The sequence below is a fragment of the Aspergillus mulundensis genome, assembly GCF_003369625.1.
Source record: "Aspergillus mulundensis strain DSM 5745 chromosome Unknown scaffold_2, whole genome shotgun sequence".
NCBI lineage: Eukaryota > Fungi > Ascomycota > Eurotiomycetes > Eurotiales > Aspergillaceae > Aspergillus > Aspergillus mulundensis.
In genome coordinates this window covers 861,002-876,586 of record NW_020797890.1, presented here as the reverse complement: position 1 = coordinate 876,586, position 15,585 = coordinate 861,002, and the positions used below count along the sequence as shown (strand labels likewise).

The 15,585-nt window shown below is 51.5% G+C and overlaps 5 protein-coding genes across 5 annotated transcripts; 1 reads left to right on the top strand and 4 right to left on the bottom strand.

The window, feature by feature from the left end:
• Positions 1-18: 18 nt before the first annotated feature.
• nop9 (RNA-binding RNA processing protein NOP9) lies at positions 19-2,127 on the bottom strand (the record flags this gene model as incomplete). The annotated part of the gene is made up of 1 exon (XM_026744983.1): positions 19-2,127. The coding sequence occupies one exon, from the start codon at positions 2,125-2,127 to the stop codon at positions 19-21; it is 2,109 nt and encodes a 702-aa protein (XP_026605849.1).
• A 233-nt stretch (positions 2,128-2,360) lies between these two features.
• On the bottom strand, positions 2,361-4,082 carry DSM5745_02966 (RCC1 domain-containing protein; the record flags this gene model as incomplete). Its single annotated transcript, XM_026744982.1, has 1 exon — positions 2,361-4,082. One exon carries the CDS (start codon positions 4,080-4,082, stop codon positions 2,361-2,363), a length of 1,722 nt encoding a protein of 573 aa, XP_026605848.1.
• Positions 4,083-4,327: 245 nt separating this feature from the next.
• Positions 4,328-6,859, top strand: DSM5745_02965 (Golgi transport complex subunit COG3; the record flags this gene model as incomplete). The annotated part of the gene is made up of 4 exons (XM_026744981.1): positions 4,328-4,539; positions 4,602-4,941; positions 4,994-6,016; positions 6,065-6,859. The coding sequence occupies 4 exons, from the start codon at positions 4,328-4,330 to the stop codon at positions 6,857-6,859; spliced, it is 2,370 nt and encodes a 789-aa protein (XP_026605847.1).
• A 395-nt stretch (positions 6,860-7,254) lies between these two features.
• bck1 (putative MAP kinase kinase kinase (Bck1)) lies at positions 7,255-11,988 on the bottom strand (the record flags this gene model as incomplete). The annotated part of the gene is made up of 3 exons (XM_026744980.1): positions 7,255-7,378; positions 7,436-9,251; positions 9,303-11,988. The coding sequence occupies 3 exons, from the start codon at positions 11,986-11,988 to the stop codon at positions 7,255-7,257; spliced, it is 4,626 nt and encodes a 1,541-aa protein (XP_026605846.1).
• A 1,529-nt stretch (positions 11,989-13,517) lies between these two features.
• DSM5745_02963 (alpha-keto acid decarboxylase family protein) lies at positions 13,518-15,512 on the bottom strand (the record flags this gene model as incomplete). Its single annotated transcript, XM_026744979.1, has 6 exons — positions 13,518-13,601; positions 13,653-13,860; positions 13,913-14,672; positions 14,747-15,214; positions 15,265-15,345; positions 15,407-15,512. The coding sequence occupies 6 exons, from the start codon at positions 15,510-15,512 to the stop codon at positions 13,518-13,520; spliced, it is 1,707 nt and encodes a 568-aa protein (XP_026605845.1).
• Between the last annotated feature and the right edge of the window lie 73 nt (positions 15,513-15,585).

Genomic DNA, 15,585 nt, shown 5'->3' with positions numbered 1-15,585 from the left:
CAACAGACGTCTAGCTATCTATTCTTTCGCACCCACCGCATTTGCGCCAGTGGCCTCGCCCTGTTTAGCCGCGTATCTGGCACGGGCCATATCGAGGCGCGACTTGGGCTTCTCTGTAGAATCGTTGTTAATGAGATCCCTCCCCTTGGCCTTGGCTGCCCATTCACCCCGCCGTCGCTTGTAGAGATCCATTGCCCAGTTCCTCCACACCGCACGTCCCACAAAGGAATCGCGAAGGGCCAGTTCGTTTTGCGCCAATTCCTGCGCCATTCGCTCCTTGACGAAGTAGATATCCTTAGTTGCTATCCACAATGAGTCGACCACATGAGATCCACTGCTATCAAGTGCAAGCTCGCTCAAATGGCCCGTAAACCGGGTGGTGAACTGTCGGCGGAACTGAGGGGTAGAGGCGGGCGACGATAGGGCTTGTTGAACAACGCGCGACGCCGTTGGGTCTCTGCATATACTGAGCAAGGCCTCGGAAGACAAAGCGAGGAGACTCGAGAATACGAGTTCGCTCAATTGCCCGGGAGCTGTGACAATCGTTTGTGCGAGCAGTGAGCCGTGCAGCTTTTCGGCGGCAGCCGAGGCCGGATTAGATTCAGCTGCCGAGCCATTGTTTGCCGACTCCAACTTCTCTTTATCGGCTGTCGCCGCCTCGAGTTTTAGCATTTGTTCAAGTCTGCGAGCAGGGTCTGAGTCATATGAGCTTTCGAGAGCCTTCGCGAGCGGCTTGGTATCAACTCCTCGGACGAGACATCTTTCGATCAAAATCTTTGGCACAATTGTCCGCGAGCGTTCTATGAGGCCGGGTATCTTGGGCACAATCTGTTCCACAACTGCCTGCAAGTCATCCTTTCCTAGCCGCTCGAGAACTCGAAGAACGACGTAGCCGGCGGTTTGGTTACGTGCAAGCGAACTCATTTGCTCGCGGAGGTAGTTCCTGTAGAGTGACTTGAACATCTTCGCTGGCATCCATCGCACCATTGTCTCCAGAAGACGCGAACCCACAGGATCATGGAGCAGCCCGCGGATAAACCTCGTACTCTCGGAGTCCTCTTCAAAGTTCTCATCCGGAATCAACCTTTTGATGATGGATGTGGATTGTTTCGCGCTTGACTTTCCGAAGTGTGAGAGCTCCAGCCGAACCAGGACCTGTAGAACCGGGTTTCCAACGGGGTGTGTCGCAAGAGCTCGTAGATAGGTATCGTCAAGTACGGAGACCATGTCCTGCATGACCTTCTTTAGCGTAGCCTCAAACGACTCCGGGACACTCCTCTTTTCTCCGACGGGAATTGCCTCCTGTGCCTCCCCACCGACGATTCCAAGTCTTTCCTTCTTGCGACTTGCCACGACCGAATCATTTGACACATCGACGGGTTCACCGGCAAGCACAAGGAGCAGCACTCGGATTGTATGCGACGCAAACCGTTCGGTCAATAGATATCCCCAGTTGCCCTGCAGCTCCTCGACAACCTTCATAAACATTTCCGCAAGCGACAGTTCCGGCTCCAACTCCTCGTCTTCATCCATGTCAACATCGTCGTCGTCCCTGTTCGCCTTTGACTTTGGAATTTTCTGCGTTACACCTGGTGCCGCGCAGATGAATAGTTTTTCACAACAATGACTCGCGAACCGATGCTGTACAAGCGTCAAGAAATGCCCGATGAACTTGTTGAACAACCGGCGGATCTGAGTGATATCCGATACCGAGATCAGCTTCTCCATAAGCCGCGAGCACGACTGACTGCAAGCAATCTTCAATTCCTTCCCTCTAGCCTCCCGGAACACACTGTCCACGAATAATCTGCGCTCCTCGGCATCCCCGAATTGGTTGAGCTCCAGCATCTCATTCGCTCTGCTGAAGTATTCCTGCTCTTCGGAATCGAGAAGACCGTAAAACGGCATCTCATCTGGCGCCCCCGTCCCATCTTGGTCATCCTGTTCTTCTCCTCCGTCGAGGGGGATGTAGTCTGCGCCGGCGGTGATCTCGTTGCCCTCTTCCGCTGAGGGCTTTAGTCGCTTGGTCGTGGGTTCTTCGACGCCCTCGTCGCGCTTTCGTTTGGTTTCCTCCTTCTTGGCCTTTTCGGTCGCTCGGCGACCGCGTTTTTGGTTCTCGCGAGGCATGATGTATTGCTGTGGATTGAGATTTGAAGCTTGCCAGAATCTGATTGCGCCGGAATTTTTTTCTGGATAAGAAGTGGCCCGAGCGTCCTCCGCGGAATTGCGGTGTTTGCTCTGTTTGCATTTGCATAACTAGAAGTATAGAAAGGCACAGTTTAGAACGGCAGTAAGATGGTATAATGTTGGACTTGTATTATACAAATTATCGTACATCATCAAAGTAGTAAGCATGACTTTTACTTTTTGAGGGCAGTGTAAATGGCTGAGATATGCCTTCCGCACTCAACCCGCTGTCGCATGTCAAAGCTCCGGCCGCCAACCGTTCCACGATAGGCAGGCATGATTTGGAGCCGGGCAGGCTCCTTGTTAACATCTGGTACCGTGTCTGAAGACACGTTGATATGCGCTGGCTGCGACAGGTTGCTTCTCTTGCCGGTTCCGAGTTGGAAGTGCTCATTTCCTCCCCACCAGACCACATCCAGGCCTGCGTCGTCGGCTCCCTCCAAGGCGGCCGTGGAGCGATTCAAATGCGTTTGGTTGTCTAGAATAGCCGCGACGTGTGTTGTACCGACAGAGATATCGTTCAAGCGGATGGGCAACAGTCCCTTTGTTGCCTCATCATACTCGACTAACCCGCTGAGGGCCTTCAACTTGGTGGGGCGGTCCTGTAAGTGAGTCCATTTACCATTTCCAAGGGCACCCCAGATGCCGCGTCCGCAGGTCCAGATATCAGATGTGATTTTCCCAGCCGCCTTGAGATCTTGAGTGGGGCCGGTTTGGTGTACGTCCACGGTGAAGAAGCTGTTGGCACCACCGGCCGCAACGCCAGTTGCTTGAGGCAGACGCGAGCCATCACGGTAAAGTCCCCTAATCAGTAGAGGAGTAGGCGTGTCTCTGAAAGGAAACGCTGGGTCAAATCCCATCCCCAGTTGCCCAAACGAATTATCGCCAAATGCCAAAACGTCGCCATCCTTAGTCAGTAGTAAGGAATGATAATCGCCCGAGGCAATTTGGGTGACCTTTGCGCCGTTGGGTATCTTGACCTCATGGGGTGTATCTACCGGCCCTGGTGGTCTGGTCGCCCAGGCTAGCCCGGCGACACCAAGTTGCCCGAAGGAAGGGAAGTTCTCAGTAGATGCAGCGGCGGAGAACACTCGTCCTGAACTAGTAAGGAGAAGGACATGTTCCAAGCCACCGCTTATGGCGGTTACCTTCTCTCCCATCTTCAGGCTTGGCTGAATCAGACGATAGCTCATACTAGATCTGCTAGATGAAAACCACGACTTCTCCTCAGTCCTTTTTCCATATAACTGGTCATGCTGTGAGACAGGAAGGGAGTAGACTTTCCCGTCGGATGACAATGCAATAATACGATCATGAGACATGGACAGAGAAATCAGATTCTTTCCAGTGAGGGTCCTGGTAGGCTTGAACTCGGTTTCCGAATAACCTTTGCCCCATTGCACCAAGTCTCCATTCTCGATAATGGCAGCGCCAGAGGTTTCCCCAAGCTTGAGATCCCGGAGTACGTGACTGTCAAAATATGACAGCTTCCGCGGAGTCTTTACAACAGACTCCTTAGATTCCGGGTCCACCACTCGGTATTCATTGGTACCCCATATATATAGACCGGGACTTCCCAAGCTTCGTTTCTTTTGCACGTATCGGGTGGATAGATCTTCGATTGATTTGGATGGGCTTTGGACCTTTTTCAAAAACTCGCTCTCGTCCGGCCTGGTCGCATACGAATAGGCGAGAAATACGGCTGTTCCCGTCGCCGCGAATCCTAGAGAGTTCCTTATCCAGTTTGAGGAGGGAGTCTGGCCCTCGGAAGCTTCTCGCTGGTCAGCATAATACCGACGGCCGAGCGCAGTCGTTCGCCGAACACCGGTTCCTCTGAGCTGACGCGTGAGAGTGGCCGCATTGGCCGCAGGTTGACGCACCCGAGTAGCCAACATGCTGTTTGCAAGATCCGCTCAAAAGCGCATTTCCATAACTGTTAGTCAGGGGAACTGTAGATGGAGCTCTTTGCGTCAGTACTAAAGGCGGAACGAAGCGGCAGAACGGCGGTCTAGAAAGCGGCCACGCGGAGGTCAACGGACAACAGACAATCAAGAGGCGATCGCCATGAATTTGTTTCGGAGACCGATAGGCAAGGCGTGACTCGCGTCTCATATGGAAGCTTAGCTATAACACAGACGCAATGCCTCCGCAAACTGCAGGACAGCGAAGTCGCCGGCAAACCGCCCCGTCGGGCACCTCGCCGCTCGACCCTAAAGCGACGCAGATTGAGAAGCTCGAACATGTCCCAGATGAGCTGGATTCAGTTGATGATATACATAATGAACTGGAGTTCTCGCAATGGTACGACGATGTGGAAGCTAGCTTGCTAGAGTCAAGTTACGATGAGTATCAGTACGTATCTTCCCGCCCCGAGTTCTCACAGCGCCCATGGGCTAACTGGCTCTTGTCTTTAGGGCTTGTCTCAACGAACTCCAAACGTCGAAATCTCATCTCGACTCCCTGCTTTCCGACACATCATCTACGCTTAATGTCCTATCGAAACTCTCGGAAGATTTCAAAACGGTCGATTCGCAAACGTCCAATTTCCAGAAACAATGCGAAGGGCTCCTCTCGGCGCAGAAGCGCGATACAGGCTTGGTGACAGAGATTGAGTACAACCTTCAATTTTATGATTTTCTTGATCCTGCTTCCAGGAGACTCAATGCTCCGGGCGCAGGGAACACTGTGCGTGGGCAGGACTTCTCGGACATGCTAAGGCAACTGGACGAGTGCCTGGACTACATGGAGACACATGTGAGCATGTCTGTTTTTCGGATCATCTTGTTGAACGCTAATATCTCCTTAGCCTGAGCAAAAGGAAGCAGAAGTATACAGGTCAAGATACCGACTGCTCTTGACGCGCGCACTCACGCTCATTCGAGGACATTTTGTTTCTGCGATTCGTGATGTATACTCCAGTGTCTCGAAAAAGGTTGCAGATAAGCAACTCAATGACGCTGCCTTGTCCGCTTTGCTGTATGCAAAATTCCGAGTTGACGCACCAGAATTGAAACAAATCGGCCTTGAGATCCAGAAGAGAGCTGTCCCGCCACTAGACCCTGAACAAGGCACAGAAGCTGAATACCAGAGCCTTCTCACTGAGCTTCATACTAATTATGCGGCTACGCGCGGAAAACTTATCGTGCCTCTAGTCCATAAGCGATTGGGTGAAATAGCGCAGGCTCCGAGCAGCTCACAGGATCTCGTTGCTTTCGCACGCGCAAGTATAAGCTATGTCCGAGGAGTTTGCTTGGATGAATTCGATTTGTGGAGCGAATGGTTTCATGGCCAAGGTGGGCTGTATGATTTCCTCGAGACAGTATGCGAGCCGCTATATGACCATCTAAGACCGAGGATCATCCACGAAGACAAGATTGTCAAGCTGTGCCAACTCTGTACTCTACTTCAGACGCGATATCTGTTTGATCAGGAAGAAGAGACGGAATACATGGATCCGAACCAACTTGACTTTTCGGCGCTAATACAACCAGCTCTGGAGGACGTGCAGACCAGACTCGTCTTCCGTGCGCAGGCCTTCCTCCGCGACGAGATCGAACGGTTCAAAGCCCGACCCGAGGACCTCGATTACCCTGCACGCAACAAACATCTCTCTATATCCGTATCCGATAACCAGATATCAGGAAGAAAAGTCTCACACGCTGATTCTTATGTCCCGCCCAAGCCAACAAAATCCCCCGAAAATGGTGCAGCCACATCACCCGAACAGGACTCTAAGTGGGACTTTGAGTCTCAAAATGCTCCTGCCGCCTGGTACCCTACATTGCGGAAAGCCGTGTGGCTCTTGAGCCGGATATACCGCCTTGTAAATGTACGACCTCCAGGCACCTTATTTCCTTTTTTTCTAACTTTCAGTTAGTCCACCGTATTCGATGATTTAGCACACCAAATCGTCCATCAAACCACAGCCTCACTCCATCACGCCAGCTCCTCAATCTCCAGCAAGTCCCCCACAGACGCACAGCTATTCCTCATGAGCCACCTTTTAATCCTAAAACAACAAATCGTCGCCTTTGACATCGAATACGTTGCCCCAGAAGTATCGTTCGATTTCTCCGGCGTCACAAGCACCTTCTGGGAGCTCCGCGAGCGCGGCGGCCTCTTCAACCCCCGAAACCTAATGCGCCTCGTCGGCCACGGCCTCCTCCCGCGCGTCGTCAAAAACATGCTCGACGCCAAGGTCGAGCTCGACGGTCGCCTGAGAACCGTAATCAACGACTTCATAAACGGCTTCGCGAGCAAGATGACCGCTTCCCTCCCGGCAAAGTTCGTTGACGGGCGGAATCTCCAGCGCGGAGAACTCATCTACCCGACCTGTCGGAATGTGGAGAACGAGGTCCCCCGTCTCCGGAAGGTCCTCGATGACTACCTCGATGATATCCGCATGAAAGAGACGCTCGTTGGTGCAGTCCAGGACCGCGTGATTCAGATCTATGAGGAGTTCTTCATCAAGTATACCTCCGCGGAGAAGAACAAGGGCAATGCTGTTAGCAAGAAAGGGAAGGGACGTGAAGATGCCGTGTGGGATGTCGATACCTTTGCGGACTGGTGCGAAAGGATTTTCCGCGTAGGGGTTGCGACGCAGGATGACGATGATCAGGTTACTAGTCGGAGTGTGAGTAGAACCGGGAGCTTAGCGTCTCAGTTTCGATAGGTTCTCTTAGGAAAGGGCATGTAGATAGGTCACATAACTTCATTGTATATATACCCGACATGGGTTAATGACCCCATTTCTTTAATCGAGTACAAACTGGCGTAGAGCCACGTTCGAGTTTGCTAGAGGCATGAAGAGGATCCTGCTATGTATAACCCATGTCCTATTATTTTCAAGATGTGTCTAAATCAATCCCGCTAAATAAGGATACAAAACAGGTTGCGTCAGTCAATCGATCAATCAATCGACGAGAAGAACTCAAACACCCTAGCCCTTAACAAGGAACAGAACATCGACTGTATAAGTAAAACATGTCTGCAAGAACAAGGTACCTCGCTATAACTTGAATACAACGTTTGTAACACTCATTTTGACAGTAATATAGAAAACCTCATTTAACTCCCAAGGACATGACGGATCTTGGCGTAAAGCTCAGTATCAAGGAAATTATACTTAGGATCGGGCTCGCAGAATGGATGGGTGAGGAGGGTCTGCGCTGTCGGACGCTCGGATGTGTCACTGCAGGTGTAAGATGGATTAGCTATAGGTATTCTGCAAAAGGGAAAGGAAACATACACCGTAAAGCAGTCCCACATGAAAGCCAGGGCAGCGGGAGTAACATTCATGGACACGTCGTCTGGGATTGGGGGCGCCTGACTCAGGCTGCCAAGTTTGAAGATCGCGCCAATGGCTTCCTCTTTGCTCCAGGGACGACGACCGGCGAACATCTCGAGCACCACGCAACCGAGAGACCAGATGTCGACTTTGGCGCTGTACCCCTGGCCTTGGGACTGGATAACTTCGGGCGCCATCCAAAAGACGGATCCTTGCATGGAATTTGAGGAGTCATTTCCGTATATATCGTTTGACTTTTTGGATATACCAAAGTCGGAGATCTTGCACGTTCCGTCAAGATCAAGCAGGATGTTATCCGCCTTGAGATCGCGATGAAGAATTCCTTGGTTATGAAGGTAAGATAGCCCTTCCAAGCATTGTCGGGTGAGGGACTTGACCACGCTCTCCTCAAATTTTCCGTGCTTTCGAAGACAGCTGCCGATTGAACCACCAGAAATATACTCAAGGTAGATCGATATTGAGATCTCGCCGCGCTCACATCCAAGATACTGCACGATGTTCGGATGCTCGAGGTGTTGCATTGTATCAATCTCCTGGTCCAACGCAGACACCATCTCTTTTATCTTGTCCTTGTCTTGTCCAGCGAGTCTTGGGTTGATTTCAACTTGCTTGACGGCCAAGACCTCACCATTGTCGGCGTTCATTCCCAGATACACCCTACCATACGTACCCTTGCCAATGAGTTGACCACGGATGATGCGAAAGGTAGGTTGTCTCTGAGGTTTTGTGTTGGACGATATACTGTTTTGAGGAATTGGGTCAAGCTGACTGAGTCGACTGCCGGGCCTGGGGCTAATCTGCATAATCTTTGCTCCGAACATCTTTGTACTCTTGCGGCGGTGAACGTCAACAGTTCTTTTATTACCAGCGGAAGAAGATGCGACGCTTCGCTGTCGAGTTGCTTGATTGGCGCCTTTGGCAACTTCTCGAATCGACTTCATTCGAGTCAGGCCTCCTCCTCCACCGGAGCGAGAGACATTTCGACGCGCGACAATGTTTTGGCTAAGCGGCTTTTCGGGCGCACGTATAGTACTATCGTCAGGAGTTGGGGGTGGCTGCATCCCGTGATAATTGTCCTTGCGGTTTATCTCGTTGTCGGCAGCAACCCTGTTGGCGGGCGAGGATGGTGGTGAGGTTCCCTGCTCATCCAGATAAGGTGCATCTAGATCAATGTCTGGGAAGAAGTCGTCTAGTTGATCGATGACGCCTTCAACAGGGGGACGGCTAGCCCAAACATCGTCTCCTGCAAAGGATTTTCTTCTAATTGGAGTTCTCTCTTCTTCTGGAGAGCTACTCAAATTGAAGAACGTCCCCGGGTGGCTTGCTTCGCCATCAGAGTTCGTAAAAGTCTCACGAGTAGCGCTAGGCGACTTGAAACTGACACTCAATCCAGCACGGGGCTTCGCGTCAGTATCAACAGTGAGAGATGGTTTTCGTGGCCTTTTCTGCATCTCGGGAGACCCAGGCAGCACACCCTTCTCTTTGACGGGAGTCTTGGTGCTCGCCAACGGAATCGCAAATAGTCCATCATCCGAATCATCTTCCGAGTCATCTTCGAGATTAGGGGAGCGCTGGAAAGATACTTGCGTTTCCTCAAATTCGAACGCTGGTCCGACGGACTTTCGTTTTTGGCTTACCGTCCTGGATAAGCCAGATGAAGCCGTGGTATTGGTAGGTGAGTAGCTTGTGTTCGTAAGCGGCGGTGTATTTTGGCCATGTTGGTCAAAAGTTGAATCAACGCTGCTGTGGGGATCATCTACCGTTGTCAGCAAACTAAGGCACAAGTAAAGTGATCAATGCTGGATACCTGAATTTGTATTTCCCGAATTGGGCGACGTGGGCTTCCCAATGAGACTAGTCATCATTCCCATGTCTGCCATCATCTCCTTGATGCCGTGTGGTTGGTTAGAACGTTGAGGACGCGGCCGTTCACCATCCTTCTTCCTCAACGAATTTACCTTGCTGAGGGTATTTGACTCTTGAGGTGCTGATGGTGGCTTGCGGAAAGGCACTAGCACTTCAGACTTTTTATCTTCGTAGGGCGATATGCGTGGCTTATCGAAATTGATTACCTCCTTGCGGCGGTAACCAGTCTCGCTATAAGCATCTGGTCGTGGTAAGGGTGTCGGTGGTGTACGGTAGGACTTATGCTGCTTCCGTTCCTGGTCTTGGAGAACCTCTGGTTCTTCTTCCACGGGAGAAGCTCCAACAGTGGAGTTCTGGAGGTCGCGGAGAGGAAGCCTACCGGCCGGTGGCTTGAATTGTTGGGGAGAAGTAGCTTTAAGGGGTGAAACCCTACTGAGTGCTTCGCCGTCCAGCGGTTTCCTGGGTACAGTGGACGTTGGCGAGACAGCAGACTTGTCTGGGAAAGAGACTCCAAGGCCTGCGACATTATTACTTTGACGGTGGGGTGGGCTTCTGACGAATAATTTGAGAGAGCCAACAGAGTCTGATTTTGATCGTTGGCACAGAGTTAGGAAAGTGTCGTTGAGCGGCTCGTCGTGTTCGGACTGCCCAGGCTCAGTGAGAAATATCTGCGCATCAGCCCAGTCATTGATTCCGAGACTTTTGCAAATCAAAGCACGGAGCGTCTCGACAGAATCAATATCAGTGGTGTCAACTAGCCGATAGTTGAGGCCATCCAGCGTTGCGAAAATAAACCTTTTTCCTCTGTGCGCCGGCTTCGTTCGCAATACCATCCGTTCATAGTCGGATAGTGACGCCGATAAAGGTCGCTCATTCACCGAGACATCACTGTTGTTGAAGTTATACCTACCGTAGATTGGAGACTCCGGGGCCCCATCATCGGGGGACGGGTTATTGGGATCGCTATTTCTTGCGGATTTCTTCTTGAAAAAGTTGAGGAAGCCCATGCGGTGATCTTTGGGGTAAGACGAAGCATTGTCCCCAGCTGACTGAATGGCCTGTGGTGAGGGACGTGAGCTGTCATGCTTTATCGTTTCATAGTACCGGCGTTCTCCACTGTTGACTCGATTGTGTCCATACTTGGCGTCGAATTTAGCATTCAGATCGGGAGCGGACGACATGGGTGCTGAGTACAGCGCAGCATGCTGCGTGGCTGGGCTTCCGCTCTTGGGGCTACCTTCGTGTGGTCGATGAGGTGGGATTGCGAACAACCCGTTGTCGCTAGACATGGAAGGACTTTTCCTCGTATGGTCGCTTCCAATATTTCCTAGCACGTTGCGCGAAAAGTCTGACCTATGCAACATTGTGCTGGTACCTTCAGTCATAGCAATTTCTGCCGAGGTACTGTCGTGACTGATAGACCCCGGAGTTGTAAAGGATCGAGGTTTATGGCTATACTTTGGGGCCTTGAGGTTCGGACTACTAGAGAGATTCGCTGAATTGAGACTCGGAGAGCCAGGGATGAGGATGTGAGGGGAATTAGGCTCATCAGGAGCGCTGCCCTGTCCGTCCTCATAATCGTGGTGTCTAGGGTGAGTGACTCCACTGTCAGGTCCTGTGTCGTCGTGAATCAAACGAATCAATTTCCGCATGCGCTTTCCTTCCTCTCTCTCTCGCGTCAGATCCCACGTTGCGCCACTGGCCTCGCATTCTTTTGCGAGTTGAGGGTAAATCACGTTGTGCATTTTTCCGAGATTCGGACGCCCATTCAGCCCGTGACCCAACTCAAGGAAATCTGCTCCCTCTATTTCTAGAGTCTTGAAAGTCTCTTGCCATTCATGCGAGAATCCATTCCTCGCGAGCCATATCAGCACCCGGTCTAACGGCCATTGCACTGCTGCTTCACTAGCAGACATGCCACCAACGGTTGTACTACTGTTATTATGCCGATGGCTCGAAGTCTTGGTCAGATCGCTTGCTTGATTCGTACTCTGAGGGATTGATTTGAAAGGAGACCCTGTGGGCACCGCAGAAGAAGGGATATCCTGAACAGTATCATGAGGATAAGGAACTGTGTGCGTCAATGGCGTCGATGGAATCGTTCCGTCAAGCTGGTAAGCAGAGACGCTAGAGGTGCCATGCCCATATGGCGTGTTCATTGGAGGCCGTGATCTGTCGTTTGCCATCATAGTGCCGGGTGCATCGTACGAAGAAAGCGAATGCAGGTCGAAAGGAGGTATTCCGACTCCCGGTCCGAACGTTCCAGCCTGCGGTACATAGGTTGCGGACGTAGCGTTGTTATTTTGCATGGCCGACGGGCGAGCATAGGACTGATTTGCATGACTGGCATGGGTCATGGGAGGAGGCGGCGGCGGTGGAAGATATTGTGGTATCCCGCGCCCGCCCCAATTGGACCCTGGGATGTATGATTGGAGTTGAGGGTTGGTTTTCGGGGCATACGCAGTTCCGGGAGGTGGCCCAGGTGGCGGCGGAGGCATGACATTCTGCGGTTGCGCTGGAGCATATCGAGGAGGAGGAGGCGGTAATGGCATGATATGAGCTTGTGAGGGTTGAGATGCCGAAGGCGGCGGAGCCGGTACGTACGGCTGTTGTCTCTGGCCGTCCATATTGCAAGCTGCCGTGTACCATAAATTGAGGAGATAGCAGCTTCGGGTCTAAACTCGGCCGCCGAGCAGGTTGTCCTTGCAATCTAGCGGCTAATGGAGCTCGTATGCCACGTCCCGCTGAAGGTGTTCATTGCCTATGGAAAGCCCCGCAGCTCCCTTGATATCGGTGTATTGCGGTCGACGAAGTTCCGGGGCGAATCGAAATGGCTTGCTCTACAAGAGCAACCGAGCATGGATTAAACCACGTCCGTACGATCTCAGTCGGTGCTTGTCTCCCGTAGACTCTCTCTCTCTCTCGGACGTAACGTCGCAATGAGCCAGCTCATGTACGTGTAACTCGGCCCCAAGCTCGAAGCAATAGGTCGGAAGGTCAAGGAATCCGCGGATACGGCGAGCGCAATCGAAGCGGTGGCAGGAACCCGGGGCGGGATGCAAGTAAAGTGCCGGCAAGCCTAGTTTCACGCGCCGAGTCAGGGTCCGGAGAGTTGCTGGCTATACCTAAGCGCTTGGAGCTCTCGGGGCTGCAGAGAAGGGCGGCGCAGATATGAAAGGAAAAGAAACGTACCACACGAGTCCCTGAAATTAAGGAAGTCTATGACAGCTCATCAGGCCGCAGGCGCATGGATCAATCAGCCCCCCACAATGATTAGGATAAGGCGCTCGGGGGATTATTAGCGAAGCCTGTTGAGGTCTAGCCAAGCGTCAAATGTTTCATGCCCTTGGAACTCCTCGCTGCCCTGGCGGCCTTAGCGCCCATGACTTTCTCAGTCACGTGGCTCTGCGATAAGGACTGTCAAACTCAAGCAGTGATTTTCGGCTTCTCCACCAGGGACCATTCTCCGACGATCATTCCATTAAGGGCAATGGCAGCTGTTCGCTTTCCATGGAGTACAATGCTGCCACATGTGTCCGTGCAGTACGTACATTGCCTTCGGCTTCAGCCCTGTTGAGGATGCTGATTGTTACACCGTTAGGTACGGTGTCAATGCCGAGGTCGAAACACTCTCCCTGTCCAATTTAGATTAACCCTTCGGCCTGCATTTAAAGAAGATCCACCTGTTTTTATAGTCCCCTTGTAGGTACGGAATACAGCCATGGTCTACACTTTATAGTAAGTATTCATGCTATAGACATAGACCATGGCCTAAGCTTGATATCTGCTGTACATACCAACTAGGTAGTAAGGAATATCCACATTTTGATCGTCACCGTGTATGCTATTGACATGGTCCGTAGGGCAGATATCCGGACAGGTAGAGTTTGATTATATGATTATGGAAGATTGAAGGTGTAAACCCACAACCCTGAGTTTCATGCTAATGAAATGCTACATGGATCACCAAAAGTTAGGAAAGGTTCATCACGATTATCATATAACACCCTCTGCCCAGCGTAGGATCGTTATCCACCCGTCTTGTAGTCCCGCTAAGGAACATGGTCGAGGAGGGTGTTCTTCGAAACAGACGGGCCTTGATTATACGCAGGCTAGAAGATGTGGAACCACACAAAATCGGTCTGGCTTATGGTCCTTATTTGTTTCGAGCACTGGCGGCCTCAGCAGTAATCTTCAGAGCGGCGGGTGCGTCGTCGCGAGGCATATGAACTTCGACCAACTGCTTCAAGTCAACACCAGAAAACTTCATGTGAGAAGCCGCAAAACTTACCTGTAAGCATGGAGCGGAAGAGAACTCTTCGGTGGCAAACAGCTTGGTGAGCTCGTCCCTGGTCGTAACCTTGTAACCTTTGTATTTGTCCTTGCCACCGAATGCAACAGGTAGGCCCTTGACATCCCAGGTCTGAATATCATTGTAGGCCTCGTCCCATCCGTGGATGAACCGCTCAATGGTATAACCTTCGTTGCAAATGACAAAGCTGCATCTGTGTCAGTTCCCTCTCAAGTAAAGGCCGCAACCGTTGCACTCACATGATTGGGTTGAGGTTGTTCCTGATCATAGTGCTGATCTCCTGCACAGTAAGTTGCAGACTGCCGTCACCCACCCACAATATCGTCCGGCGATTACCCTGCTCTTTTGCAGCCAAAGCAGCACCCTGACACGCACCGACTGAGTAACCGATACTGCCCCAGAGTACCTGGCTGATGGCTGTAACTCCAGCAGGAAAGCGGGTGTCCCAGATTCCAAAGTTCGCCGTGCCGGTCTCCGTGATAACTATGTCGTTCTCTTTCAACCATTGTCCGACCATTGGCCACAGCCATGCATGAGTGATTGTCTGGTTACTGGAATCTTTCTCGTGTTCGGGAAGTGCGTTCGATATGTGTTGAACGGGATTGGCTTTGAGAGAGCCCATTTGTTGGGTAACCTTGCGTAGAACTCCTTTCATATTGATATCAGGGTACTCGGAGTATCTCACTCGCACAAAAGTGCTGTGAAAGTCAATCGTGTTCAACTGACTGGTACGGAATGAGAACCCAGCCGTGTTGAAATCCGATTTGATGGCACCGATATTGAGAATCAAATCCGATGACTCGACCTGCTCACGAACTCCGGGGTTAGACCCTGTCCCTGCGTAGACACCGCCATAACATTTGTGAGTTTCATTAACGGCACCCTTGCCCATTGGGGCCACAAAGGTTGGCAAACCAGCCGCTTCAATTAGGTCATGAACTTCATCTATCACATGGTGCCGCAATGCGCAAGCGTCCACAAGTATGACCGGTGAGGTCGCTGAAAGCACCGTTAGCAAGGTCCTAGAAATCTGAAAGTAGTGCCGCAGGACGGAAGAGGAGCCTAAAACGTACCCGCGTGCAAATACTTGAGCACCACGTCAACAACGTAGTCTTCTTTTTCGGGGTCGTTTGGAGGTAGAGATAGGTCAATGGGTGTCTCGAGCCTCTCCCCTTCAATCTTCTTAGTGATCATGTCTGTAGGCAAAGCAAGATACACAGGTCGGCTGTGGATCCAACATTCTCTAATGGCGTTATCGATGAGAGTTGCGGCATCGTAGGTGTTGTTCAGATGTGCCAGGTTTGCAGATATCCCCTTGTTCATGTTCGCAAAAACGTTGTAGTCCCCGTTACCCAGAGTGTGGTGTAGCAGCGTTCCATCTTTCTGGGAGCTTGTATGAGGTTGACCGACAATGTGGACGATGGGAACATATTCGGAATATGCGCCAGCAATAGCATTGATCGCAGAGAGTTCGCCGACTCCAAATGTTGTAACTAGAGCAGCAATTCCATTTACACGAGCGTAGCCATCGGCGGCATAACCTGCGACGAATGTTAAGTCGGGTTCACAGCTGTCGGTTGATCCTTCATACCCGCGTTGAGTTCATTGCAGTTTCCGACCCAGTGAAGTCCACACTTGGGCAAGTAATCGAGGGCCGCGAGATTATAATCCCCTGGAGTTGAATAACGCGTCAGAGGACACTCCAATCAAGGTACTTGAATAAAGGCGCTTACCAGGAACACCGTGCACTGACCGAACACCAACCTCGTGCAGCCGGCGGAAGAGGTATTCAGCGATGTCAACAGGCTGGCGAAGTTCCCTAGTAGCGATGTCGACCATGTTGATGTTAAAATGGCGGGTTCGTATGGTTGAGAATGTCTTCGAGAGTGAATTGTAGTTGAAGAGAACTCGG